The 27,101-nt window shown below is 42.5% G+C and overlaps 1 protein-coding gene across 2 annotated transcripts in view; it reads left to right on the plus strand.

Moving 5' to 3' along the window:
* Nucleotides 1-27,101, plus strand: part of IRF6 (interferon regulatory factor 6) — a 484,284-nt gene that overhangs the window by 437,719 nt on the left and 19,464 nt on the right. For both annotated transcript variants that reach the window (XM_044077119.1, XM_044077120.1), the window contains exon 7: nt 21,485-21,603. In XM_044077119.1, the coding sequence (XP_043933054.1) occupies nt 21,485-21,603 (119 nt within the window). The remainder of the gene's footprint in view (nt 1-21,484; nt 21,604-27,101) is intronic.

Raw genomic sequence — 27,101 nt, forward strand, 5'->3', positions numbered from 1 at the left:
TGTAGTACTCTCCTTCAAAAAAAATATAGTTGTTGTCAAGAACCAGGTTCATAAATTCAGATAGGAGGTCTGTCTTATCCCAATCTAGTCCACTGTGCTTGTTCAGACTGTTAATAAACCTATTCATACCTTCCGTCCTAGGTATACATGAAAATAAATCTTTTATATCAATTGTAACAAAAAGTAAATCCATATTCCATAATTCATGTTTGAACTTCCCAAGAAATTCCCAAGAATCTTTGATTAAATGTGATATCTTCGGATAAATATGTTTTAATTATTGATCAACTACCTTGCCAAAAGGGAAGGTTTTACTATGACTTCCAGAAATAATAGGTCTAAATGGGGGGTCATGTCCACATCTGCTAGGCTTCCTATAGACAATATTTGTGCAGCAGCCACTTGGTCAAAACCTCATACCTTTATCACTCATTACAAAGTTGATAGGGCCTCCAGGGACAGGGCCTCCTTTGGTTCTACTGTCCTGAAAAACATACTCCCATGAGCCACCTGAGAAAAGTGCTGCTTGGGACGCTACCCATCTGTAAGTATGAATGGCGAGATAGAACAACTTCACATAAAGAAGTTATGTACTTACCATAACATTCCATGTGAGTTGTTCATCTCACCTTCATTCTTGCTTCCCACCCTCCTTACCCCCTCCAGGGTTTTTAGAGGACCGAGATAATAGTTTTATCATGGTTGCTTTGTCTTTCTATGTTTTTTTTACCTAAAAAAAGTGATAGAATTGCTTGTGGTACTATTAGAGGCAGCAAACAAGATCTGAGGTAACTCAAGGTGCATCATGGGATAGGGACTTGGCCTTGAGCTGTCTGAAGACCTTGAGCTTTGTAGTAGGCTGACTCGGAGCCAATGATTGGCTCCGAACCCATCTGTAAGAATGAAGGCGAGATGATCAATCGCATGGAACGTTATGGTAAGTACATAACTTCTTATTATCCCTCATCCAGGTCTTTGGGGTCAGTATCAAAGAAGACCACTAGGTTTAATATGCAAGCTCTACCCTTGACAAAAACAAAATGGGTCGGGTCAAGTGTGCTGAAGGTCACCTATGTCCCTGTGGATAAGGTCTATGCCGATTCCTTCCCTAGCCTTGCAGATAAGGCTTTTTAGGCTTATGGGTCAGTAGTTATAGATGTTCTTCGTGTTTCACTGTTGCAGTCATCACACTTGGGTTATCCTGCCAGGGATAGCCCTCAGTCGGCCCCGAATACCAGAAGCTTAGTATTTCTGCGTCGGTTGCTGTTGCTCCAGGACTGACGTCAGGTCGTCAGTGGTATAAAAACGGGCAGCCGACGCTATTACCCCAGTTTTTCTTACCGAGGAGCTCAAAGCAGAAGCAGTTCACACGCGTGCCGGTCAGCCGCTACCTGAGTTTTCATTTCCGAAATTGAAGTTGAAGTCTAAAGTTAAGTACCCTGTTGGGGATTCTTTTTTTTTGCTCTAACCAATTGTCTCGCCTGTGGAAAGCAAATACCACACTGAGATTTCCATTCTTACTCCATCACCTGTTTAGGCCCAGACCACAACGTCCCTTGCTGCCGTTTTGTGCTTTGTTCAGCGCTCAGACTATTCGATGTCAGGCCCTTATTGTAGCTAAATACTTTTGCTCTCTATCTCCGTATTCTGAAATGGCTTTGGTAAGCCATCCAACTACCGATCTTCCGAAAAAACATGAGGATAAAGACAGAAACAGACCGCACAGGTCCAAAACTGCCAACAACTATTCCCTTAAGCTAGTCGCCAGTTCGCCGGTACTCAGTGAGGCGCTTTCGCAGCCTTTGATGCCCGCATCGATGGATTCACAGGCCACTATAGAGACACGTCTCCATCACCAACGATTGATGGGTCCTCAACATACTGTTCCAGGGGTACACATTTTATTTCCACATGTTGCCAACCCCAAAGGGATTCTCAGATCTTCCTCCAAACCTGTGGGTAGAGGCAGAAAACCAAGTTCATTCCCTGCTCTCCATGAGGGCAATTCAGCCTGTTCCTGCAGATCAGATAGGCCAAGGTTACTATTCCAGACTTTTTCTGGTACCCAGAAAAGAGGGCACCTGGTGCCCAATCTTAGATCTGTCTATTCTAAACACCTTCCTGGTGGTACCAAAATTCATAATGCTCACACTGCAGCAGCTTCTCCCTATGCTGTCCAAAGATGCCTGGTTAGCCACTCTAGATCTCAGAGGCCTGTCTGCATATCCCAGTCAGAGATTCTTGGAGAAAATGTCTACGTTTCAGGGCAGGAACTATGCATTATCAGTTCTCTGCACTTCCCTTTGGCTTATCCACTGCTCCCAGAGTTTTCACAAAATGCCTGGCTCCAGCCATTGCTTTTTGCAGACAAAGAAATATTCAAATTTACTCTTACTTGGATGACTGCCTGATTTCAGGCAGACAGTCAGGAAAAACTGTTACAGCACCTGACATTTGTAGGACCTACTAACCTCACTGGAGTACACTATCGATGAAAAGAAATCCAAACTAGTTCCCAGTCAAAAAATTGTATCCCTGGGATCAAGCCTGGACACAGCATCCCAGGTGGCATTTCTAACTCCAGAAAAACAAGCCTATCTGACAAGCTACTTCTCTCAACTGGCCACCAGAACCCAGTTATCCGCAAGGAAAATCCTGGAAGCTCTAGGGTTCGTGGCCTCCTGCATTCTACTAATTCCGTATGCCAGACTGCATATGAGGGAACTTCAGTGGAACTTTAAAATCCTTTGGTGTCAGCATTCTTAGGACCTGGAAACTATTATACCTATGATACCTTGTCTAAGGAAAGATTTTCTTTGGTGGGCAGCAGCATGCAACCACAACAAGGGACTTCCCTTTTCACAGCCCCACACGCCACCCAGACCCTAACCACAGATGCATCAGACTATGCCTGTTGTGATCACTGGACGGCAGGTGCATTCCAGGCCACTGGAGCCCAAACCAAATTCATCTGCACATCAACCAAAAATAGATGCTAGCTGTTCAGCATGCTCTGACAGCTTTCAGATCCCTGCTCTCTCTGGGGCTTCTAATAAAAACCAACACCACCACAGTAATGTGGTACATCAACAAGCAGGGGGGGAAACCCACTCTTACCCATTCTGCAGGCAGGGCCATGACCCTTTGGAACTTGATCTCAGCCATGCATATTCACCTGCAAGCTCAATTCCTGCCAGACAACCAAAACTTTCTGGCAGACAACTTAAGCAGAAATCTCCTAGACCGACATGAGTGGCAATTAAACCACAACACCTTCAGCCTGGTGACCCAAAAATGGGGTACCCCGAAGGTGGACCTATTTCCCTCCCCCTACAACTACCAGCTCAGCAAATTCTGCAGAAGGGAACCACACAGCAAGGCCTAGAAAGTGGATGCCCTATCCTTCCAGTGGGCAAACCTCTCAGTCTATGCATTTCCCCTTCTACTTCTGCTTACCAGAGCATTACTCAAAATAAGGGAGGAAAGACCAAGGGCAATCCTGATTGCCCCAGACTGGCCATGCCAACACTGGTACCCACTACTGCGCAGTATGTCCCCATTGCCTCCATGGCATCTCCCCGGATTCATACTCTCCTGACTCAGCAGGAGGGAGAGTTCTTGCATCCACAGTTTCAGACCCTGAACCTAGCAGCCTGGCTTATTCCTTGACTTCTCCTCTAGTGGCCAGCCTAAGCAAACAAGTCATGGATGTCATACGTGAAACCAGACAACCCAGTACTAGAAAATCCTATGCTGACAAATGGAAAAGGTATTGTTCCTGGATCCAGACTAAAGGAGCTGACGCAGCACAGCCCTCCTTACCTCTCATACTGGATTACCTAGCAGAACTGCTCCACAGGGGCCTATCCTTCTCTTCCATTAAAATCATGTCTGTGCCATCTCTGCACATTACAGCACTGAGACACCTCTCTTTTCACCCTCTCATCAAACAGTTTCTGAGAGGGGCTAACAACTTACGGCCACCAAGAAGAGCCCCTACCCCTGCTTGGGACCTTAACTTTGTGTTGGAAAAGCTCACGCTCCCCCCATCTCCTCCCCCCCTTTGAGCCTGCAGCTTCAGCAGAGTTAAAATTCCTCTCTTGGAAAACAGCCTTGCTTCTGGCCATCACTTCAGCTAGAAGAGTGTTTGAGCTACAAGCACTTATGGCTGTGGAACCTTTCATCATTTTTCATGCTGACAGGGTCTCCCTCAGGACTAACCCAACTTTCATGCCTAAAGTAGTGTCCAGTGTGGCTCTCAACCAATCTATTAATTTGCCCACCTTTTTCCCTAAACCTCAAAATAAGGGGGGAAGGATCTTGCACTCTTTAGATGTGCACAGATAGCTCAGATTCTACCTGGATAGGACTAAGCCCTTTACAAACCATCTCCAAATGGATAGCACACTGCATCCATTTCTGCTACAAACACTAATGGGAAACCACCCACACAGGGGGTCAGAACACATTCTACTAGGGCAACTTCAACCTCTACAGCCTTTCTGAGGGGTCCCTACCAGGGACATCCTGGTAGCTGCAACATGGAGTTCTGTTCATACGTTCACCAAGCATTACCACCTGCCAATCTTTTCAAAATCCAGGGCAGGCTTTGCAACCACAGTCCTGCAGGGCATACTAGCCATCTCCAACTCTTAACTGCCTCCACCTGTTCCTCAGATTTGGAAATCAACCCAAGTGTGATGACTGCAACAGTGAAACACAAAGAACATAGTACAGTTGTGTACACTTACCTTAAATTTAGATGTTCAGGTGTATTCACTGTTGCAGTCCTGGTTTCCCACCCTCCAGCCCCCTAGTCTCTCTCTGTTCCTCACCCCTTACAGGGCTATAGGTATTTACTTTCTACTGGTGGTGTTACTCCACCATAACTTAGCTCCCTATTGGGGGCTTCTGACATTTGGGGCAAGAAAAACTGATGTAATGGCGTCGGCTGTCAGGTTTTTATACCACTGACGACCTGATGTCAGTCCTGGAGCAACAGCAACTGATGTAGAAATACTAAGCCTCTGGTATTCGGGCCGACTGAGGGCTACCCATGGCAGGATAACCCAAGTGGGAAGTGGGATGACTGCAACAGTGAATACACTCTAACATCTACATTTATGGTAAGTGTACACAAGTGTACTTTCTGCATGTTACCAGATTTATATGCATTGCAAACAATGCAACATTGGATATTGCTTTCTGTAGTGTAGGTGATATATATGTGGAAAAAATACTGAGACATCGGGGTTGCAGGGCTTGGTGGGAGGCAACGCATGGCTGTATTGTAAATATGTGACCTATTCTTAAATAGGGCTTTCAGTTTGTTTCCACATGCAATTTTATGTCATAGACAGACAATGGACAGTAAACAACAGTAATACTTAGTAATATTTACTTTTCTGTAGCGTGGTGAGCAGCAGGTTTGCGTGATAGTTGGCAAAGTGTATGCACATATGCGGCACACATTTTCAGTTCTATTCATTTTTCTGCATAGCTAAGCAGTGGACAAGTGGGAGCCGCATTGCTAAAGTTTGAGATTTAGTACTGACCTGCAGCTTAACTGACACTGTGGCAGAATATGTTAATGCATTGATACATGTCTTTTTAAGCCCAGATTTTACTAGGTTCAAATCTGGGTGTATCTATTGATAATGCAGTGACATGAATACTTTATAGTATGTGTGCAGCTGTGTGTTGGTATAGTGCAGTTGAGTTAAGTGGCATTGCACAGAGGTAACTTCAGCAGTTTGGCACTGCTTACCATTGCTGCATGTTGGCGCACAATGTTTATCTCCGCACAAACACTGAGCCCAAAATGTGAAGGGGTCCATTGCTTTTTCTGCTACTTGGGTATGTTGTGTGTGATTCTATTTTTTGAACAGATTAAGGATGTTAAAATGGGGTAGATAGGAAAGTGGTGAAATGGGGAGCAAGCAGGGGGAAGAACAATGGGAAAGCTGTACAGGAATGTGCAGGAGGGAGGTAGGAAATAACCATAGCTATACATTTCTTATCTTAAACTGAAAATATGTGCAGAATATGAACTAAATTTGGACAGTCATCTCCACAAAGAAAGGTGACCACAGTGCAATGTTGTATTTGATGCATGTGTGAAATGGAGCGTTATGTATGGGGTGCTTTTTGTGGGGGGGGGGCAGGTTCATAGGAGTGTACTAGGCTTATGGCCCTGGAGCCTTTACAAGCCTAACCCATAGAAGTGCTCTGGCATCGTGCCACCCAACATTAGTTCCCAGCGCCGCTATCAAGTAGAGCCACTGGAGTGATCCCCAGACTGAACAGTGCAATGTTGTATTTGATGCATGTGTGAAATGAAGCGCTATGTATGGGGTGCTTTTTGTGGGGGGGGGGGCAGGTTCATAGGAGTGTACTAGGCTTATGGCCCTGGAGCCTTTACAAGCCTAACCCATAGAAGTGCTCTGGCATCGTGCCACCCAACATTAGTTCCCAGCGCCGCTATCAAGTAGAGCCACTGGAGTGATCCCCAGACTGAACTTTCTATTTCTCATCTCCTCATCAAGATTTCTCTTGAAGAGGGCCAGTGAGGTGCTCTGCTTGACAAGTATGGGAAGTCTATTCCAGAGCATGGGCAGTCTCTGCGTTATGAACCTGTCCCTCCAGCATGTTCAGTTGATTGTAAAAGGTGCCCATTTATTTTTTGAGAGAGAGGAATATTGGGTAAGGGAACGTAGGTATGTCTGAGTCAGGTAAGTTGGGTAGATTAGGAAGCAGTTAAAGACCAGGACAGTTATGGATACAAGAGGTTGGGGGACACTATGATTGGGGTGAGAGTGGGGGACAACATGGCCCATGGCCATCAAGCTTGGAGAAAGTGAAAATCAAGTCCTCCTCCTCCGGACTGTCATCACTGTCAAATGACTCTGCAGATGGCTGAAGTGCTTGATATCTCCTCCGGAAAATGAAGAACAGCCTCTCCATCTGGTGTAGGTGTGCAACAATGGAGCCATGCACTACACTGTGCACCATCCCTGACAACTTGCTGCGGGTGATGAAATCACACCTCTGCCACTGCTCCCAGAGGGTACCACTGTACTAGCCTCTGGGCATTGCTACCTGAGGGCGCAGGTAGTGCAGGGGCAGTGCTGTGAGCTAGGATGCCAGACATGCTTAGCACTGATACTGGAGCCAGTGGAGTGGGGGGCAGGCTGATCCATTGGAGCTGGCCTACCTTGCTGTGCTGTGGAACATTTAGAGATGCGGTATACATGGACACATTTTGACGACACACAAAGATTAAAAACAAGAAAATAAAATAAAAAAATAAAAAACATTTTTTAAAATAAAATAAAAGGAAAAAAGTAAGGGTTGGGGTGAGAGAAAGAGAACATTTCTACCATCATATGTGATGTACAGTGCATTAAAACAATTATACAACTCTTATAACAGAAAAAAGACCGGCAGGACACTGCTATACCTTAAAACCTTTATTGCATAAAATCACAGGATGAGCGCTTTCGGGACAATTCCCTTCATCAGATAAAGCTCTCATTAAAACAATTCTTAATTTAAAATAAACTATGACCAATCACAGTCAGTAAAAGACCCGCCTGTTCAGGAGGGTGGGCTTAACAGGTACAACATCATTCAGTCCAGGTGTACGATTGGCCAATAATTCAATGATCCACCTTGACTCTGCCAACTCTGTCATATGCTTTACATCCCCCCCTGTTATTTAACCTGATGTTCACTATAACTCTAAATGTAAAACTATGAGTGGGGTTATCAATCACATGCCTGCTCAATGCATTATGTATATCACCATTCCTAATGCAAGATAAATGCTGCAAAATCCTTGCTTTTAACATCTGGTTGGTTTTCCTCACATAGAAACTGGGGCACTGACTACACTCAGCTAGATATACTAAGTCACAGGTATGACATGTTGCTCTCCCTTTCAATGAAAAATGCCTATGTGTAACCGGATGTATAAAATTATTAGACTTGTTGATATAACCACAAGCCTTACACCTCCCACAGGGGACCGTTCCTAAAGGTGTAATGGCCATGGTATTGTTGGTGTTATGCCTTTCTTTGCATAACAAATCTTTAAGTTTTTATTCCTTCTATATCTAAAAGTAGGTGTTCCCCCTATTACGTCCCGTAGACTATCATCACTGGTCAAAATGTTCCAGTTTCTGTGAACAATATTGCAGATATCCCCTATATTGCTACTATAAGTGAACATGACCTGTGGTGTCCCTTGAGTACTGTGTTTATTTACAGTTATATCAGCTTGTGGTGGATAAGTCGTTTGATGAACTGATACGAGATCTGGGATACAAGGTGAATAAGTTTCAGCGTCTGCAGTGGCAGACTTTTAACCTTGAAGCATGCATTGATTATGGCATGGTCCCCAGGGGGATGAGAATCCTGTGCATGCCAGCACAGGGTGACCGTTTCCCTGATTTATTAGCTAAGTGGCAGACATTGAACATTTGTACAAGCTTCAGATATATGGAGCTATTAAATGAATATTTTGCGCCCGAAGTTGATGTTCTTAAGAAAGAGGTAGCTGAGACTCAATTGAAACTCGAAAGGGACTATGTGGATTCGAGGTGCAAAGAACGACTGACCCAACTCTATGCTACATTTGCAGCTAATGATGAGCGACTTAAAAAGCAAAAAATGGGTAAGCTGCAGAGGGACTTTGAAGATTTTACAAAAGGTAATATCTTCGTTTGGCCCAGAGAGAACATTGTGAAATCAAATATGAACACACGTAGTTGGGTTGATGCACGTGAACATGAAAGGAGGAGTTATAGAATCAGCGTTACTGATGCGCCCTCAGGAGAGGGTGGCTGTTGTGAGTGAACCTGAACGCCGTATGGGAGTGTATTCAGTACCAGACCAGATATTGGGTCCCTCTATGGAGTTGGCATCACATGAGGCTGACAATGGAGTCGATTCTTTAGTTCCTGGTTCTGGTGTGAGTTACATACAACCTCCAGAAATTTTATCGACAGGCGACACACCATTGGTGGCGCCACTGGGTGACTTCCAACATGGAGAGAGTAGTTCAGGAGCACGCCCCAAAACATCTCGAGGAAAACAACATTTTTTTGGAATTGCTGCCTGCCCCTATGAAGAAAAAAGGGGCATGGAAGAGGTCGATAAGCGAGGATCGAGAACTGGACAAGAGAAGAAAGATGCTGGACTGACTAGTGCTTTGGACACTGGTATTGTGTATAATTTATCTACATACACTTTGAATGAGGATGAGTTAACTGTGTTAAATAAAGGCCTAACCTTCGTACCTAGCAATACTAGTGCATTTAATGAAGTAGTAATGGATATTATGTTGTTCTGTCGCAGTCTAGTTTTAAAATTAATGTTTGGTTCAGATAGAAAGGGAGACATAACTTTAAGTAAACCTAGTGGTTATGTTCCACCGTTAACACCAGCTCTTAATCTTTTTATTAGTGGATGTGAAAGTGATCTGTTGAGGTATTATGTGGAAGGTGAATCTAGAAAGTTTCATAATTTGACGTTGACACAGAGAAAAGCTTTAGAGGGCTTAATGATGAACAAAGATTTGACAATAAAATCAGCCGATAAAGGAGGGGCGGTTGTTTTGCTTGATACCTTTTGGTATAATGACAAATTAAAAGAAATGCTAGCGGATGGAGGTACTTACTTCCTGATTAACCCTCTGGGTGTTAAACAGGCCATAGACAGGGTACATGTCAGCTTGCAGAAGTTACAATATGATATGAAAATCACTGAGGAGACCTTTCATTTTCTATGGATAGATAAACCTACTACACCCATTTTTAAGGCATTGCCCAAAATTCATAAGAGTTTGGTTAACCCACCCCTTAGACCCATAGTTTCTGGGAGGGGGTGGGTGACCAAAAATATCTCTATATGGCTGGAACATACCCTTAGACCCTTTGTGGATGGCATTGATAGAGTTTTAAAGGATACGGGTGACTTTCTCATGAAGTTGGGTAAAATCAATAATATGGAAAGAGTGAACAAGTTATTGATGGTGACTCTGGATGTCAACAGTTTGTTCACCGTCATCAACAACCTTTATGGTGTCACAATGATAGGTGAGTTACTCGGTGGTCTAGGGGTGACTGCCGACAAAATTTATCTCATCAAGGAATTGTTAACACTTGTTTTGGAGAACAATGTGTTTGTGGGTGTAGGCAATTTGTATAGACAGGCGCAGGGGGTTGCCATGGGCACCCCCTGCGCTAACACTTATGCTAATCTTGTCCTCTCACATTGGGAGAATACTTTTGTTTTTCGGAATGAAATATGGAAGGATTACATCAAGATGTATGTACGATTTGTGGATGACTTCTTTATTTTGTGGGATGGGGACGTCAGTCTACTATATCAATTTGTGGATTTTCTACATTCCACGACCACATTCTTTAGGTTTACTGTTAAAACTGCCTTTGATTCTATAGATTTTTTGGATGTGATTATTGAACAAGATGAAGGTTTTAAATCCAGTCTGTATAGAAAGGATTGTTGGAGGAATACGCTACTGTCCTTTGACAGTATGCATCCCCGTTATACTTATTCAAACATTGTACAGGGGCAAGCCAGCAGGATTTCTAGATTATGTTTGCTTGATGATGTTTATGAGAAGGAACTGAGCAAACTGAAGGGGTGCTTTCAACAGAGAGGTTATCGTGTTGATATGGTTAATAGAGTTATAGATAGTAATAGAAGTTATAGGAGCAATAAACATAAACCTTGGTTGGGACATACTCCATCTCAAGCTGATATTACTGTAAACAAACATATGACTCAACGAGCACCACAGATTATGTTCACTTATAGTAGCAACATAGGGGATATCTGTAATATTGTCCGCAGAAACTGGAACATCTTGACCAGTGATGATAGTCTACGGGACATAATAGGGACAATACCTACTTTCAGATATAGAAGGAATAAAAATCTTAAAGATTTGTTATGCAAAGAAAGGCATAACACTAATAACACCATGGCCATTACATCTTTAGGAACGGTTCCCTGTGGGAGGTGTAAGGCTTGTGGATATATCGGCAAGTCTAATAATTTTATACATCCGGTCACACATAGGCAATTTTTACTGAAAGGGAGGGCAACATGTCGTACCTGTGACTTAGTATATTTAGCTGAGTGTAGTCAGTGCCCCAGTTTCTATGTGGAGAAAACTAACCAGATGCTAAAAGCAAGGATCTTGCAGCATTTATCCTGCATTAGGAATGGTGATATACATAATGCACTAAGTAGGCATGTGATTGATAATCCCACTCATAGTTTTACATTTAGAGTTATAGTGAACATTAGGTTAAATATCAGGGGGGGGATGTAAAGCATATGACAGAGTTGGCAGAGTCAAGGTGGATCATTGAATTATTGGCCAATCGTACACCTGGACTGAATGATGTAGTACCTGTTAAGCCCACCCTCCTGAACAGGCGGGTCTTTTACTGACTGTGATTGGTCATGGTTTATTTTAAATTAAGAATTGTTTTAATGAGAGCTTTATCTGATGAAGGGAATTGTCCCGAAAGCGCTCATCCTGTGATTTTATGCAATAAAGGTTTTAAGGTATAGCAGTGTCCTGCCGGTCTTTTTTCTGTTATTTTTGGCTTCCTCTGCCTGGTTGGACTTTGGTACAGCACAGGACTATTTGTTTGAATTATACAACTCTTGTCTTAAGTTTTACATTTAAGTATACCTCCTAACAAATGGAGCAATCTGTAGTATAGTGTGCAAGTAATCCGTGAAATGTGCATATATTGCATATATGCATGTTCCAATTATACAGATTACAGTTTACAGCTGGGCATTTGTACTACTGGTGTAGAAGTTTTAATTTAATGTAAATATTATTGAAGATTGCCTCACAGCAAGAGGTTCTCCCATTTGATTCTTGGCTGGAGTGCGGGGAGAGCCTTCTGTGTAGAGTCTGCATGTCCTCCCCACGGTTGGGTGGGCATTCGAAAGACGTGCATAAATGGGCGTGCCTTCGTTGAAGGTTGAACGTCGAGCTGGCACCTCGGCATTAGTCAAAATCTACTGCCAGTCATTAGCGAACCGGAGTTCCGCTGTGGCGACCCCTAACCGGGAAAAGCCAAAAGACAACAACATTGAAAAACAACAGTGTTGTATAATTGTGACTTGTGGTATTTGAACCCACAACCTCTGACTGAAGTCTCTAATATTGGACTCTTACAGTTGTTTTTTGCTACAGACTAATGCACGCATACTTGCTTTTACATTTGGGATATGTATGCTCAGTTTGATACAACTCTATGAAATACCAATAAAGATAAAAAGCTATCCTTAACTTTTAATGTTACAATAACACTTCTGTTCTGCTGCATACATACCATTTGCTTCCCTCACTGTCTCCAATTGAGTTTCATGGACCCATACATTGAACTCCCAATCTCTGGACCTGGGGAAAGAACAGAATAGCATTATGCATGCCAGTCTTGCCTATATTAAGCTCTCTTAGTCTTACAAGTACTCTCTTTAGTTGATACTTGCACAGCTGTGGGATGTCCATAGTCCTAAATTCTTCCAGCCAACGGCTGAGAGTATCCCTCTTCCCCCTCTGTAGGTCATTAAAATAATACCTCATTGCACAGTGCTCGGGATACCAGTGGCACTGGATACAGCCTGGGCTAAACTATTCCAAGACTCAGACTTGTACTGGGATCCAGAATAGTCTCCCTGCAGAAGCCTGTGGCTGTGGTGCTTTACTAGGAGTCCAATAAACATTCTGTACTCCTGGACACCCCACCTCTGTGCCCTAAACCTGGCATCTTTCCCACTCATACCAGCAACGTCTACCAGCAGACCTAGTGCTATGGAGGCTTTCCTGCCAAGTCCACTTATCACATTTACTGGAGTGTGCACACCTGAGCAATGCAGCAGTGCCAAGCAGTGAGGAATGAAGTAATTGCAATTGGAAATTTAATCTGATAACACAGTAACAGTGTCAAATCCCTCATACATATAACACTTTATAGAGTAGAAATTATATTAATTATAAGTGAGTGTGAATGTAATGGGAAGTGGAACAACAGTAAGTGTGTGGAATATCTTATATTAGAACCAGGATCATCTGTATGGCAGTTCTACTCTTGCACCTTTTACCACAAGGAAGTTGAAATAACACCTGTTCATGTTTCAGTTCATTGCTATCAACTGCAATGTCAACAGTAAAATAAATGGTTGCACACCCTGTACTAGAATCCAGGACCATCTGTACTCCATCCCTACACTTCTGCTGCCACAGGTCTAGTTACTTGACATTCCATAATTTTCTAGTCATTCTTAGTCTCTCTGTTATCCACTGCACAAGCATGCTCAGTCACCTGCGGAGTCTCTCATTGCTCTGTGCTTGGTGGTCTCTATCTTGGCATCTACTTTTTGGAAGTTGGTTGACCAAGTTTGTGGAAGACTGCAAGCTTGGTGTGATTATAGAAGCTCCTAGACAATATCCTCCAAGACTGCTTGTCACAAATTAATAATTGTTGTCTGAGCTGTGGCATGAAAACTGAATGCCAAGTAGCTTTTGGAAAGTCTGCCACTCCTGGGAATTACCACATAGGTAATGCACCCCCTGAGAGTATACCCCAGTGGTCAGAGACTTGGAAACATATGTGAACAGTAACTTGGGCTTTGACCATGTGTCTGCTGTTATAAGGAAATCATCATATATTGTGCAACCCATAAAACAAGGTTATGGGTCCAAAGATGTCCTTATCCATTTGTACTCGGCACTCATTAGACCCATCATTCAGTATAAGACTTCCTTCAATATTTACCTATGCATATGGATCAGCTGGGATGCCCACAGAGATAACTCACAAAAATAATAGAAGGCATATAGTCCACATGGAATGCACAGACCATCTCAACGGGTCTATATTATTTAAACAAAGATTTCTCACTTTGAATACCGTATGGCCGACACCATACATAATTGGTCGAAGTTAGAAAATTGAATAAAAGACTAAACCCTAAACTAAGGATTATAGGCATGTCTTCCCTTTACCACATTTATAGTACAGTCTCGAAGTTGTTATATTTAAAGAGCAGGGGGTGTGGGGGGGTGCAGGGGGGCTTGCCCCCCTGCTTTAACATCTTAGATTATCTTTTTTTTTTTGTTGTTTGTTTTTTCCATATTAGTTGTTTTTTTAACTTTGACCTTATGGTGTCGGGCATATGGTATTCGAAGTTAGAAATCTTCATTTAAACAATATAGACCCCATCTCAATGCATTACCTTTATTCTCGGTCTTCTACAGATTAGTGAGAGGTAATCTATCCTGGCTTACAAGACCTCACCTGATACAGAACTGAGGAACATGTTTAATATCCTCACATCAAACAGCATTAGAAACACTAGATTTGAGGACTTAAACCTCGTTTACAATATAAGTAACACATGTTGAAGGGAAAGGTATGTGTTTGAGACTAGCACTGCTTTGGAACAAGTTTCCCACTCATGTGAAGCAGTTTATCCCTCATTCAATTCAAACTTAACCTGGACCAATGGATGGCACCTATACCCTATTGGACAGCAGCTTGAAAACACTCCGGCACCAAACACAGTTGTAGGCTCATAAGTAATTTATCTTGTCACTCACAAATGGGAAAACATGGCTAGTTTTTGACAAGGCTTCCCAAGTGTATTAACCCAATCACCTATGAATGAATGACAGACCCAGCCCTGTACATGGACATCTGTATTTGTATTCACTGCTGTTTGCAAAAAAGGAAATGTTCCAAGCACCTTTTTATTTCTGTGGCTCTTCTAAACTGCTTGGTGTGTATGGTAATCCTGGACATCAGCATCACCAAGACTGCCTTCCTTCTTTTCATCATATCAAAAATTAATTTTTGTTTTATACGGTTTAAGGCACTAGCAGCTCTTTTTGTGGACATCATATCCATTGTGTATAAAAATGATTATTGCAGATATTCTGTGGGCACTTATGATCACATGCTCGTATAACTAAATTACTCATCTGGTACTAAAGGAGTAGTGAACACTAGATAATTTGGTAATTTTAGGCTTCTACTTAATTTTTATTATCACGTCCAGATAGGGTATGTTTCATTTAAAGAACGAAAATGGATCCGGTTAAAACTGCTGCTCTTTAAGTTTCAAGAATACCAAGCAGATACAGTAATGATGCTAGCATAATATCTATTTATATCAGTCCATGTTATCGATGTTCATAATGACTGTCCTGCCAGAAGAAATGATCAAATGCTCATATGATAATTTTTGCTGGCTGTACTTTGTGGGAAATTGCTGAACAGTGCGTAATTGGAATTTGTCCTATCCTTGCTACTGTGCAGTCTTGTAGTTAGTACATTTAATTAACGGGGGTGTCAAAGTGCATGGATTCTTTCCCCCTGATTTTTTTTTTTTTGCCATTATTTTGGCTTTTGATCATATTGAACTAGTGTTCTGTCTGATTTGTGTACTTCAGTATTTTGAAGTTTGTGTGTGTGTGGGTGTATATGTATATATATATATATATATATATATATATATATATATATGTATGATTTTATCATAATTGGTAGACATGATAAATTATCAAAACAAAAATAAATCAATAAAAACATGTCAACCACTCATAATGTAGATAGCACTAAACACTACATCGTAAAGGACTCATAATTTCCTTTTCTGAGGTACTATGCATAATCCTTCAACACAGTCGTCTTGCCCCCCCCCGCTGCACCTTAACAGTATATAGTAACTTTAACCCTGTCCCTGCCCATAATCCTAACATACAGCTTACCCTAAAGCACTTTCCATAACACTACCACTACTCCAGACTAAACTTGACAGTCACCATGAATGCGCGCACGCATGACCTTATGCGCACACACTCACTCACTCTCTGTCTCACACACACACACACTCTCTCTCTCTCCCAATCTGTACCCTAATCCTTACAACACTCACCATCACATACACACTAAATCTGCCCCCTTACCTAACCGTGAAACACTCAAAACTTTAAAACTCCCTGCTCCACCACTTAACTTAGTTGACCAACCAAATTTGCCTGAAACAACATTTGCATCAATAGCCCTATGCTCAAAATGTACAGCGGCTCACTTGTATCAAAAAATGAGTTTCAACTACATGAACTGCAGTTGTATTTATAATAGCTAGGTAGTTACTGGAGTGAATCATGATACTTCTGTGGTTATACACAGCAGCTCACTGATTACATGTTTGTTTGTCTTTCCGGCTTTTCCCGGTTAGGGGTCGCCACAGCGGAACTTCGGTCCGCTAATGATTGGCAGTAGACTTTTATGGTGCCGAGTTGCCAGCACGACGCCCAACCTTCAGCGAAGGCACGCCCATTCACGCATGTCTTTCGGAGGCCACTCTGCCATGGGGAGGACATGCAGACTCCACACAGAAGGCACTCCAGCCGGGAAGCATGCAGACTCCACACAGAAGGCACTCCAGCCGGGAAGCGAACAGGAGAACCTCTTTCTGTGAGGCAACAATGCTACCGCTGTACCACCGCGGCTTATGCTTTAGGAAATGTGGGATTAGATGAGTAAGAGCTACTAATGATTGAACACAGTAGAATATAAGACATAATTACTAAGACTTCGCTTTGCCTTCCTGCAGAAAAACAATCTTCCACCAGTGCCATTTTTTTTAAATAACGCCCGAGTCTATCCTGCTACAAATGAGCATTACCATTTACTGATTACGATCTTTTGTATTTGGCGGAATATCTTCATTGAAGTATAATTAACTGGCTTGCATTTAGAGAAATGATTTGTGACTTTCAGCAGTAATGTTGAGCTTTGTAGATAAGGGCATCATGAGACAATGCAGCAATTTTCTCATATTCTCAGACAACCATTTAATCATAAGAAAAAAATTAATATTCCAGAGATGTGCATACACAACTTCCTTGGAGGTAAAAATCTCACAAACATTGTTACAAAGAACAAGCTACATCCTCCACCCACAATGCTCACACACACACACACACACACACACACACACACACACACACACACACACACTACATCCTGCACACATAACACTCCCCCCACACACACTACATTCTCCACACATGATGCTCACCACACACTCACTACATCCTCCACATGCAACGCTCACCTCACACTCACTCATACTCTCATCCTCCCCACAGAGACGATCTTATGCTGAGACACTTAAAAGAAACCTTCCCAAACCTCAGACTTCTTAAGCCTGCAAAAGGCTATGCCTATTCTCAGAAGTCTCTAAAGCACATAACCATAAGAAACCAACAAAACAAGTCAGCCCACATCCAATGAATACCCATCATTGAAGCCCATCAGACAAGCAAATACTTTACCTAGGTCTCTTGTTGTAATGGATTCCATTGTATGACATACAGTTGCCCCAGTCACTAGCCTAGACAAGGAGAAGTTAACAGTCGGCTGCTTATCTGGTGCCATGATCCACAATATCATGCATGCACTAAAGTCACTGCACCACAGGAACAAATATGATATTATCATAGTCCATGTGGCTGTAAATGAACTGAGACATACCTCACTGCACTATAATGAAGAGACATTATGGATCTTTCTTAACATGCGTCACAGACAAGTATGTGCCTTGCACTGAACAGCAGTCAACTTTCACCAAGGATGATTTCTCTGTTTAAACAAAAAATGGATTGCAACAAGTGGCTTAGTTTCTGGTGTCATTCCAGGGGATTCAGTATCTGTTAGCATGGGAGGGCATGGTTAACAGACCATGCTGGCCAAATATGGTCTGTACCTGCCCACCCCACCCTGCCACCAGGCTTTTTGGATATTCGCTAAAACTTTACCCACCAACCTAGAGCCTTTTTAGGCAATTCCAAAATGACAAACCTTCCAATATAACAGAAAAAAAAAATTCAAAGCAACCTTAAGGTGTTACTTGCTCAGTGCTAGAATCCTCAGCAAGAAACTCCACACCCTACACACTGTCCTCACTGTAGTGAATGTAGACATCTGTGCCATTACAAAGACTTGGATTAAACCCACAGAATGTACTCTCCTACCCAATTTAGACCTGCAGCAGCACAGATAGGCACTAAAGGTGAGGTGTCTCAGTCTACCTCAACATCGAATATAATTGCATGTTGGTTAAACAAGATGATGCTGTGGAATTCTTCCACATGCAAGTCAACATGGATCATGCCTGTTATCATATGCTAGTAGCTATTCTCCACTTTCTATGCTCCAAGAATCTCATAACTCTTACTTAGACCTACTTTAGACACTCGCCATCCAACTAAATGCCCTATTCATTAGGAACTTTAACTACCCCTCTATAGACTGGGGAACATGCACTGCCCCAAACTTGCTCACACAATTTTTCCTGGACTTTATAACACAAGTACCGTGGACCAAATAGTGTGCACTGCAACCTGAGGTTCAGACATACTGGACCTATTACTCGGGTGTCCTCACTGGAGAGATTGGATCACAAAGCTGTCTTCTTGGAAATAAAAATCAACTCAGAAAACCCATCTAAATGTGTAACAGGAAGTATTCTAAAGCAAGCTGCATCCTACTGAGTTACACTTTGTCAAAACTTAGTGCTTCCCATACCCTACGATCACAGTAGCCTATGTAGAATTAACAGAAACCTTGTACAAATGTGAATGGCTGCATAGAGGCTGCTGTACCAACCAGAAATAAGCCCATAAACACCAAAAGCAAACGCCACTGTTGGAATCCCAACTTTAACAGGGTGTATGAGAAAGTGAATAAAAAAGTCATCATCAGACTCAAAGTGCTACTTTCATAAAAATAAGAGCTCACTGATTAAACAAGAAACTAAGAGGATTAAGTAAACAAGGCCAACTACAAGGTCAAGATACTCGCTCAGAATAAGGATAACTACAAGGCCTTCTTCATCTGTGTCTGAAACCTTAAAGGTGGCACACAGTGGTGTGCTGAATTGGTGGCAAATAGCAGCAGCACCACCTCCACTGAGCAGAGAGAGCCATACTGAATCTACTGGCTGACAAATTCAGCTCAGACTTACTCCCCTGACCTCCTGTAAAATCCTTTCTAGAATATCCTCCCTCGATTATCAACAGAGAGCAGGTTTTGGCCATGCTTTCCAAGGTCAATAACACTGCTTCAGTGTGGCCTGACAGTATTCTGGGTTGCTTCCTAAATTGCTTAACACATGACATTTCAGGACCACTGGAGAGACTGATATTCTCAAAACAGGTTATATACCAAGTGAATGGAGTACTGCAGTGGTCATGCCTCTTCACAAGAGAGGTTCATCAACCAAACCAGAAAACTGCAGACCCATCAGTTTGGCAAGTCTAATATGCAAAGCCATTGAATGAATTATCATGGAAGTGATCAACAAGTACATAGGCAACCTACAGACACTGGACATATCCCAGTGTGGATTTGTCAAGGGAAGATCTTTCCTACTTAACCTGGTAGATTTCTTCAAGAGTGGTACAATGGAATGCACAAGGGGAAGATGGTCCATGCCACATACCTTGACCTGGCTAAGGCATTCAGTATGATACCCCATGCTGGTATCCATAAACTCCCTAAACTAGGCATAAATTCCTGCATAACTCAATGGATTGCCAGCTGGCTTATAGATAAGACCCAGGAAGTCATGATTGTAAGACCACATCCAACAACAGACCCATACTGGACCCATTCCTTTTTGGCCATTTCCCGGACGTCAAAACTAATATAAAGGTCCTCTAGCTAGCCAAGTTCACAGATGACTGTAAATCATAGGATGATAGGAGGTTACTAGGCTAATGGTCCCAGAGCCCTTACAAGACTAGCCAAGAGTTTATTCCCAAAAAGAAACCTCAGCCAGCACCTGTTGCCCCTGTCAATGAGGGACACAGGTGGAAATTGGGAGTAATCATAGACCCCCCCCCCCCAAATAGCACTTAACATCTTGCAAGAGACCTGACATAGACAAATGACTGGCACTAGAGCTACAGTTTAAAACTCAATGCCAAGAAGTGCATTATAGTGCCCTTTGGCAAAACTGTCTACACAAGCCAATTACTCGTCAATAAAACACCCCTAAGAGTTGACCCAGTAGTTAGAAGTTGGGAACATATTTAGGTAGTAATCTGGCCTTCAAGCAACATGTAGCCAAGATGGTCATTCTATGTTGGCCAACTTATAAGTAAGGGTATGGCATCCAAGTTTGAGGAAGTTATAGTACTACTTTACTCAACCTTTGTCAGACCTATCATTCAGTACAATGTTCCCTCCAGCATGTACCTGAGCGAGCATTTGTAACAGCTGGCATGCTCCTCGCCAAGAGAATCCAGGGTTTTAACACACTAGCCTACAGAAATTGCCTAAAAGCAATATCCCTCCACTCAGTCTCCTACAGTTTTGTGAGAGGCAGTCTATGCTTGGCATATAATGCATCATCAGATCCAGTCGTGAAGGATCTTTTATACATCTGGAAAATGACCACTGTTAGAAACACTAGATCCAAGGATAAAAACTTTGCCTGTGACACAAGTAGAGCAAGATGGCAAGACTGATGTGCATTTTAAAGGATCCCCACATTACGGAGTAGGCTGCCCATCCATGTGAAGCCGAGTTAATCCCTGACCCTGTTCAAACATCACCTTAACCATTAGATGTGAAATCATAAATGTGTTCCATCTGGCCCCATGTCTCTAAGGGATAGAAGCAGAAAGTAAGTAAAGTATTGCCTAACTGGTATACTCCTCCAAAGCCCTAAGCCACTTGCAAACTAACATACCCCTCTTAATAGACACCCAAGGACCATGGGGGACACAATTTGGTTGGGCTGCATGGTTAGGCTTAAAAAGGCCTTAGTGGTTATTAGCCTAGTTTGTACCTATGAACTTGTCATATAAACTATGTAATTAATAGTGTTAAATTATAAAAATAAAAACATTAGGAAGTAAATCTTGGACATAAAAAGCAAGCTTAAAGTTTATTATTTTAATGCTCAGTTTATGGTAATGTTCCACTCTGCCATAATCAAGGTCGCCCTTTTTTAATTAAATAAGGAAAATAATAAAATTCCACTTTAATAAACTGAACTCACTGGGAGTTGGACTATCAATGTGTGTATTAGTCATTGTGGTGATTCCGGTTTTTATTATAAATAAAAGGAGATTTACATAGAAAACGCAGAATAAAGCAGAGCATGAGTAGGTCAGATGATTGAAATCAAAGTATTGTTTAACTGAGTGATCAAATCTAAAATGACAAGTCTTATGACTTCAGACATTTACTTGGTACAAGTATCTTTTATATTCTAAATTCTAACATAATAATTTGCACATATACATGTCAGAAAAAAAGATTATTTTTCTGTGTGGTACATGATACGATAAACAAGTAATCAAATGTAAATAGGACAACATGTGACTTGCATTTCATCTTTTTTTAAGATCTTGTAATCCATCAAAAAGGATTGTCAGAGAAACAACCACCATTTGAGATAGATCTTTGTTTTGGTGAAGAATGGCCCGATGGAAGACCAAAGGACAAAAAGCTGATCGTGGTACAGGTAAGAAAAATATGCAGACTTAGCATTCCTGACAGGTTTAACCTAATGATTTCAACTTGTGCTGCATTATTGTCGTGTAGATACAACACAGACCTTCTACATCCAGGTGATACTGCAGGTTTTGGGATCAGCTGTTCATGAAGTACTTGCAAACTGATATCTTCAATTAAGAGTCTTGTGTACGGCGTGCGATTACATGATCATTGCTAAGTTCTTTAACTGCCTGTGTTTTTACTTTTGGTATCATATTTATATACATAGTTTATGCTCACGTTTCATGTTAGGGTGATATTTTAATTACTTTGAAGTTTTGTCCAGAAATGCTCTCATGTTTAGAGATAATCATCTTTCATTTGCATTAATCAAGTTTGATGAAATCATTCACTACAGCTTAAATTACTCAGTAGTAGTCTCAACGTCTTCACTGGCTTTTTGTAGACATTTTGTTTTTCTATTCTGTTATGTAAAAAATTGAGCAAACAATCTGGGAAATGAACCCTAATCCCTACAAGACATTGGTTTTCTCCTCTTGATAGGCACACACTTATTTATGCAGCATTAACGTGAGTTTAGTCAGGCATTAGTACTTGACATATCAAGCGGATGAGGGTAAATGATTGTTTGGGTTTTCATTAGATGAGAACATGGAGCTTATTTCCAAGCTAATGTGGAAGAATGTTAGACTGAAACATTGCAAAACAAAGCTGTTTCAGTTTATTCTCTTTGATTTTCATGATTTAGCTAGATTGTTGCACTGCAACTTGCTATTCATGTTTTATGCATATATGTGTTGCTTGAACTTTTTCTGTTAATGCTGCTCCATCATGTTCTGCATTAGTAACTTGCAATTTCTTAACATATATATTATTCAGAAAAGCTCTTCATGCCAAAGCTTATTTTAGAGAGAGATTAACTTTTAATTTTAATTTGGTTAATGTGGTAAAAGAACTAATGTATTTTAAACTCTTTTCAGGCACAATGTTAGCCATAAAGATAAATGCAGTATATTTTCATATCCAGTAGTCAGACAGAGAGAGGAAAGGGGGCTTCTAGTATGGTTTCTTGATGAATCACCGGACTCAAGTGTCACCAATGTAAATAGTTACAATTGCATAAAATATGCTAGCTTCTTGTGATAAGATTCTATGCTGTTAACCACTTAACCTGGCTGCCTGATTGACCTAGTAAAATATAAAGAAAGGGCAATACAGTCATCAATCGATGAGCAGAAACTTGACTGCACAGGAGTTTCTTGTGAGAATTTCCTCCTTGCGATGGATGCCTCCCAAAGCATGAAACAGAATGAACAACAAGTTTCACTAAACATAATCCTGGCTAAGGTACAAAAAAAATGAACTGAATTGCATGATTTTATGGAAAGAGCTGCCAAAAACAATGAAATGGAAAAGTGAACTACTTTCTCAGGCAGACTGTAAACCCTGAAAATTAGACTTACTGAAACACACTTAGCAGTATTCAAGGGCAGACGGACTTACTGAGGCTGAGTATGCTGCCATGAAGAGCTTGCAGATTGTCATTGTTGCCAAGAGAATGGAGAGGAGAGACTGTACTCTGTGCACCAGTGTATGGTGAGATGGTTAAGAAGACTTCTAGAGAGTGTTGTCTGAAGGCAAAAGCACATCTTGGTTATATGCCCAGAACAGGGCTCTGTTCCAAAGGGGCCTATTTATCCTAAGGCTAAAAGCATACAGTCTCGAGGAGCAGGAGCAGTTATTGTGTGTGAGCTAGAAGTCACAGAAAGACTGCAAGGCCTAGTCAGGGTAGTCTTTGGGGAGGAATCTGATGGGATACGGTGTCAAATACCTTAGGTGAGTTAAGGAACTGAGAGGAAACACTTTCCCTGAGTCCCTATTAAGACTGATATAATGGGTGAAGTTAAGGAGAGCTGTTGCATTCTTGTGGTGTGATGAGTGTTAGGCAGAAGTTTGCTTGTATAGAAATGCAGACAGCAGGATATTCTACAGACAGAACTAAGTGGTAGTCAATGATGGATTGGTAGATCAGGATGCGACTTTGTGAGGTATTGCCAGCTGTAGCAAGAGACGTGAGACAGTGCATGTGTGGCATACGCCAGCATGACTGGTTGAAGTTTTATAAATAATTTTGTCATTTGACTGTCACATTAATCTGTACAGATGCTTATATTATAAATGTATTTGTAAAAGCTGCTTATGTTAAAAAAAAAAAAAAAAAAAAAAAAAATGCTGTAGCAGAATCTTAAGAGTACCAGAGTCAGGTGACTATATGTAATGTAATTCGGGTCTATATCAGCATATCAAATGTTGAAAATGCCAAATGCAATTTCATCGCACTGAAATGTTCGAAATCTCAGAAGAGCGAACTGATGGAACATCGATTTCTTTCCCAGGGAAAGAAATCTGTGTTCCGTGCAAAAATAAATTTAATACTTTAAACACTGACAGAAGTGGGGTGCTTTGCCCCCACACCCCCATAATGAGGGGTGCTTTGCCCCCACACCCCCAATGTGGGGGGCTGTGCCCCCCACCCCCCCTTACTTAAATATACCAACTCTGAGACCGCACCACAATGGAGGAAATAGCAAACTCCGATGGCGGCCCACCGGTTTCTTTCCCTGGGAAAGAAATCGATGTTCCGTCAATTCGCTCTTCTGAGATTTCGAACATTTCAGTTCGATAAAATTAAATTTGGCGATGTTCTTCATCTCACATTGCTGCAGTCATAACCTGTGGGTAGTCCGCTGTCCTCGGTCGGCCCGAATACCAAAGTATTAGGCTGGCGTCGGTCATGGGCGCTCAGATCTGACGTCAGTGGTATTAAAGCGCATGACCGATGTCATATCCTCAGTCTTTTGCCGCATGGTCCAAGCAGAAGCAGCGTTTGCAAGTGCCGTTCTGCGTTCTGAAATTTCGATTCTGAGTTTCAGACCGAAACCAAGTTGGGCTAAGTACCCGTTGGGGAATATTTTTTTTTCTTGCCTCAGTTAATTCATGATGTCAGAAAAAGTGAATAATTGTATTTCTTGTGGGAAACAGATACCGCATAGGGATTACCACTCTCTGTATTCCTTGTTTGGGCGTGAGCACGACGTAGTCGGGTGTCGCTTTGTGCTAGGTTTAATAAGCGCACCATTAAACGAGCGTAAGTTAGATTGCTAGGCTTGTCTTGCAAGCGGTGTAATTACAATATGCCGTCGGATCCTCCGGCCCGCTACCACTAAGCGCAAAGAAAATCGTTAAGGTCCAAACAGGATGAGTCGTCCGTTCGGACGCCGGTTCTTAGAAACTACGGTGGAATCTGTGGATCCAGCCAAGGTTTCAGCTGAGTCTCGGGGAGCCGTTAATTTTGCAGGATGTGGCCACTCAGGAGTCAGGTCAGGCTGGGGGCCTCTCAGATTGCTGTACTCCTTCTTTGCCTAAGGTGGTTAGGCCTTCTCCTTCTGTCTCTAAGGTACCTTCCAAGGTCAGGCCTGGTTTGCCTTCCTCAGGTGTCAGTCCTAGTTCTGCAGGTTCTGTGCCTAAAAACACATGCTTAAAATGGCAGAAGATTTGATTTCCTTAATCAGGGGTTCTATGCCCCCTCCAGATAAGAGGCCTAGGGTGGAGCCAGAGGTGGAAAGTTTGGAACAGGCTTCAGATTACTCAGAGTCTTCGGCTGAAGACATTCAGGATTTTCCTCCTTATTCTGATTCAGACGCAGAGGATTCCAGTCCTTCTGCTTCTCCTCCAGAGGATTTTTCTTTTTCAGAAACCCTGCATTCTATGAGGGAGCATTTTAAATGGAAGGTCAGGATTTCTCAGATTCCCGAAAGAGGCTTAGGGAATTTTTGTTTTTGCCACAACATCGGCCCTTGGCTATACCTCCTGATGTCCTTCATGGATGCATCTGCAGTCATAACAACTGGGTTGTCCTGTCGTCAGGCAGCCCTTCAGTCGGCCGGATTCCAAAGTCCGGGTCCGGCTTCGGCTGATGTCGCACTTCACCCGACGTCATCTCTGTTGGTCTTCGGGTATAAAGGCATCAGCCGGCGCCATTTTCCTCAGTCTTTCTTGCCGCGTGGCGCCCGAAGCAGAAGCTGTTCGCAAGTGCCGGTCGGTCGGATTCAGAGATTACTACTACCGAATACTACTTCGAAGACTTCTAAAGCTAAGTACCCCGTTGGGGACTCTTTCTTGCCTCAGCCGATGTCAGAAAAAGTTAATAATTGTTTAACTTGTGGGAAACAAATACCTCATAAAGATTTCCACTCTTATTGTCTGCCTTGTTTAGGCCCAGCCCACGACGTAGCAGGCTGTTCGGCCTGTGCTTCATTCAACCGACGAACGCTTAGGCGTCGGTCGGAGTTTGCTGAACAGTTTTTCGGTTCTGATTTTGCGTATATTATGCCGTCGGATCCTCCGACTACCCAAACTGCTAAAACGCAGATAAAGGCCGACACTCATGATCGCGGTTTTCGGCGAAACCATGGTTAAGCAAACGCGAGTGTCTCTGTTTCGGCGAAACCGAAAACTGATCAAAGTACAGCTGAATCTATCACTACCACTGAGGCCCCTGCTACTTCTCTTGAATCGGCCTCAGAAATTTTATCCACTACGGTGGTTGCTACTGACTTATCAGACACCATTCCCTTGGATGTCTCTACCCCAGCACGTGGTGCTGCTAGGCCTCCAGCAGCCATGTCCATTAAGGCCTTTGCCAGGGCTAAAGCAGCCAAAACTACTAAAACAGTGCCTGTTAAACCCCTACAACCAGGCCCTCTTCTAGTTCACAAATGCTTACTCTGGCAGAAGATTTAATTTCATTAATTAGGGATCTCAATCTCACCCAGACAGGGCCTCTCAGCCCCCAGAGAAGAGACCTAGGGCAGAGCCCCCCGAGCCTGTGTCCTCTGATGATTCTGCCGATGAATCAGACATAACAGACCAGCCAGAGGCTCCTTTCTCCAATTATGAAGACTCAGATGCTGAAGAATCCATTCCAGCTGCTTCCCCACCAGAAGAATTCTCCTTTGGGAAAACCTTACATGCCATGCGAGAGCAGTTCCAATGGCAGCAGCAGGATTTCTCAGACTCCAGAAAAAGACTTAGGACCTTTCTGCACCTTCCACAGCACAGGCCCTTAGCTATACCTCCTGTCCTCTTTGTGGTGGACGATGCCTTCAATGGTGTCTGCTCTGCACCAGATTCTTTACCTCCAGCCCCTGCCAAACCAGACAGATTTTACAGGGTACCAGACACTCATCACCACCTTTACAAGGCCCCACTTGCAGACCCCGAAACTATATCCCAGGGTCCCAGGGCAGTAGCCTCGACCACAGCTAAAAACCCTATTCCTTCTGAAAGGGAAGCCAGGTCGTTAGACAGATGGGGCAAAAAAGTCTACACCTCAGCTACTCTCTCAGCTAGAGCTTTAAACTGTCAGTTTCACATGATACAATACCAAGAGTTTATGCTTGATCAGTTAACAAAAAGCTATCCTCTGATGACTCTATTGATAAG

This window comes from Protopterus annectens, chromosome 7.part0 (genome assembly GCF_019279795.1).
Source record: "Protopterus annectens isolate FY-2018-M chromosome 7.part0, PAN1.0, whole genome shotgun sequence".
Classification (NCBI taxonomy): domain Eukaryota; kingdom Metazoa; phylum Chordata; order Ceratodontiformes; family Protopteridae; genus Protopterus; species Protopterus annectens.